Raw genomic sequence first — 2,244 nt, forward strand, 5'->3', positions numbered from 1 at the left:
CTTCTTAGCCATTTTTGCGATTCTCATATCCGGTTTAGTTATAAACCATTAAGTACCGGAGACACAATTCGAACCGCATAAAACTCCCGCCAGGCCCACTAGGATGGCCGGTGATCGGAAACTTGTTTCAGTTTACTCGCTCGGGGATACAGTTTTTCGAGTACGTCGAGGAGCTCGTAATGATCTACGGTCCAATCTTCACTCTCAGGCTAGGGACTCGAACAAACAACGATATCATCTCCGACGCGAGTCTAGCACACGAAACATTAATCCAACGTGGAGCTCAGTTCGCGACCCGACCCGTCGAAACTCAAACCCGGAAAATCTTCAGCTCAAGTGAAATTACAGTCCACTCCGCGATGTATGGACCCATGTGGAGGTCATTAACATGGTTCAGAACATGCTGGGACAACCAAGGATCAAATCCGAGGCTAGAGACAACCAAGGACTCGACTGGGTGGCCTTTTGGTGCTGGACGTAGGATCTGTCCGAGGATGGGAATGGCTACGGTACACGTGTATTTGATGATAGCGAGAATGGTCAATAGTTCGAGTGGATCGCGTGTCCACCGGATAAGTAACGATGTAGATTTTGCCGGGAAGTTGGTGTTTGCTAGCTGTTGTGATGAAGAAGCCGTTGAGAGCCACGGTCAATATAGAGTTTAAACATAAAAGCTGCGGGATTAATTAGCATATGAACATTTGTAAACTCATGTACACTCCAATATTATTCAATAAATCTTATTCAATAAACACTCTCATGTCAAAACTGATCATATATGCATACTGGGTACTCATATCATGTTTTGTATTCATGATCTTGTAGGAATCTGTTGTATATGAAGGTAAAAACTTAACTATGATTTGTAACTAAAGCATAAGATGGTAATTTGGTAGAGAATCGGCATGGTGCTATAAATGAGAAGAGGCTTGTATTAGTCTCGGTGCAGAGGTTTAAACTTAAAACTTGTAATTAAGTTGCATGCATCTCAGAAGATTGATGTAACAACGTCAGGAGATAAAAAAAGAACTCATAATTCAAACTGAAAAAGTAAACGATGACATGTATAAAATCACGTTCGGAGATTTTTTTTTAAAAACCTGTATTACCACTACTGCACTTGTCATAAAAGACAAGACTTTCGCGTCGTACTTCTTGTGCATACCAAAAACTTCAGCCTCATAACATTAAATGCGATCCCAATCACACAACCGTTTTAATTCCATTATGTTAGAAATGGAAGAGGTTTGTATTAATCTCAGTGCAGAGGTTTAAACTTAAACTTGTAATAAGTTGCATGCATATCAAAAGATTGATGTAACAACAACATTACTTTGGTGTTGACAAAAAAAAAAAAAAACAACATTACTTTGGTGAGGATCAAGTGATGAAGAAAGTGTTGATCACGCTTAGAAAGCTGTATTAAGTTCGGAGATAAAAAATTCACGTTCGGAGATAAAAAAAAAAAAAAAAAAAAAAAATTTAAAAACTGTATTACCCTATTGCACTTGCCATAAAAGACAAAGACTTTAAATTTGCATCGTACTTATTGTGCATACCAAACTCAGCCTAACATTAAATGAGAACCCAATCACAAAAACCGTTTTACTTTAAATTCTCCTCACCTATATTATCATGCTCCCCTCTGTTTTTATACCTTTTCCTCTGCTTCTTCCCTTTTCATTCCAAATCCTCCCCATAGCTACAAAGCAAACAAGAACCTAAAAATGTCTCTCTTTCCGTTTACCACCACTTCATTTAACATCTCCCCTTCACTCTTCTTGACCATCCTCGTATCCACTTTGGTTCTGCTGATCCTCACGCTCAGGAGCTCTAATTCAAAGCACGTAAAGCTTCCTCCAGGTCCTCCGGGTTGGCCAGTTGTCGGGAACCTCTTCCAATTCGCTCGCTCAAAAAAGCAATTTTACGAGTACGTTGATGATGTAAGGAACAAATACGGTCCTATCTTCACGTTGAGGATGGGGAGTCGAACGATGATCATCATCTCTGATTCAGCTATCGCCCACGACGTTCTCATTCAACGCGGACCAATGTTCGCAACCCGACCCTCCGAGAATCCGACCAGAACCATCTTCAGCTCCAACACTTTCACCGTCAACGCTTCGGCTTACGGTCCCGTGTGGCGGTCCTTAAGACGGAACATGGTACCGAACATGCTAAGCTCGACAAGGTTCAGAGAATTCGGGTCGTCGAGACAATCCGCCATGGATAAACTCGTGGAGA

General features: G+C 41.2%; 1 protein-coding gene across 1 annotated transcript; it reads left to right on the forward strand.

Moving 5' to 3' along the window:
- Positions 1 to 1,727: 1,727 nt before the first annotated feature.
- Positions 1,728 to 2,165, forward strand: LOC109131679 (cytochrome P450 77A4-like; the record flags this gene model as incomplete). Its single annotated transcript, XM_019242849.1, has 1 exon — positions 1,728 to 2,165. A coding segment is annotated over exon 1 (438 nt), but the record flags the coding sequence as incomplete, so codon positions are not given.
- Positions 2,166 to 2,244: the final 79 nt, after the last annotated feature.

Source organism: Camelina sativa, unplaced genomic scaffold (assembly GCF_000633955.1).
Source record: "Camelina sativa cultivar DH55 unplaced genomic scaffold, Cs unpScaffold02088, whole genome shotgun sequence".
Taxonomy (NCBI): Eukaryota; Viridiplantae; Streptophyta; class Magnoliopsida; order Brassicales; family Brassicaceae; genus Camelina; species Camelina sativa.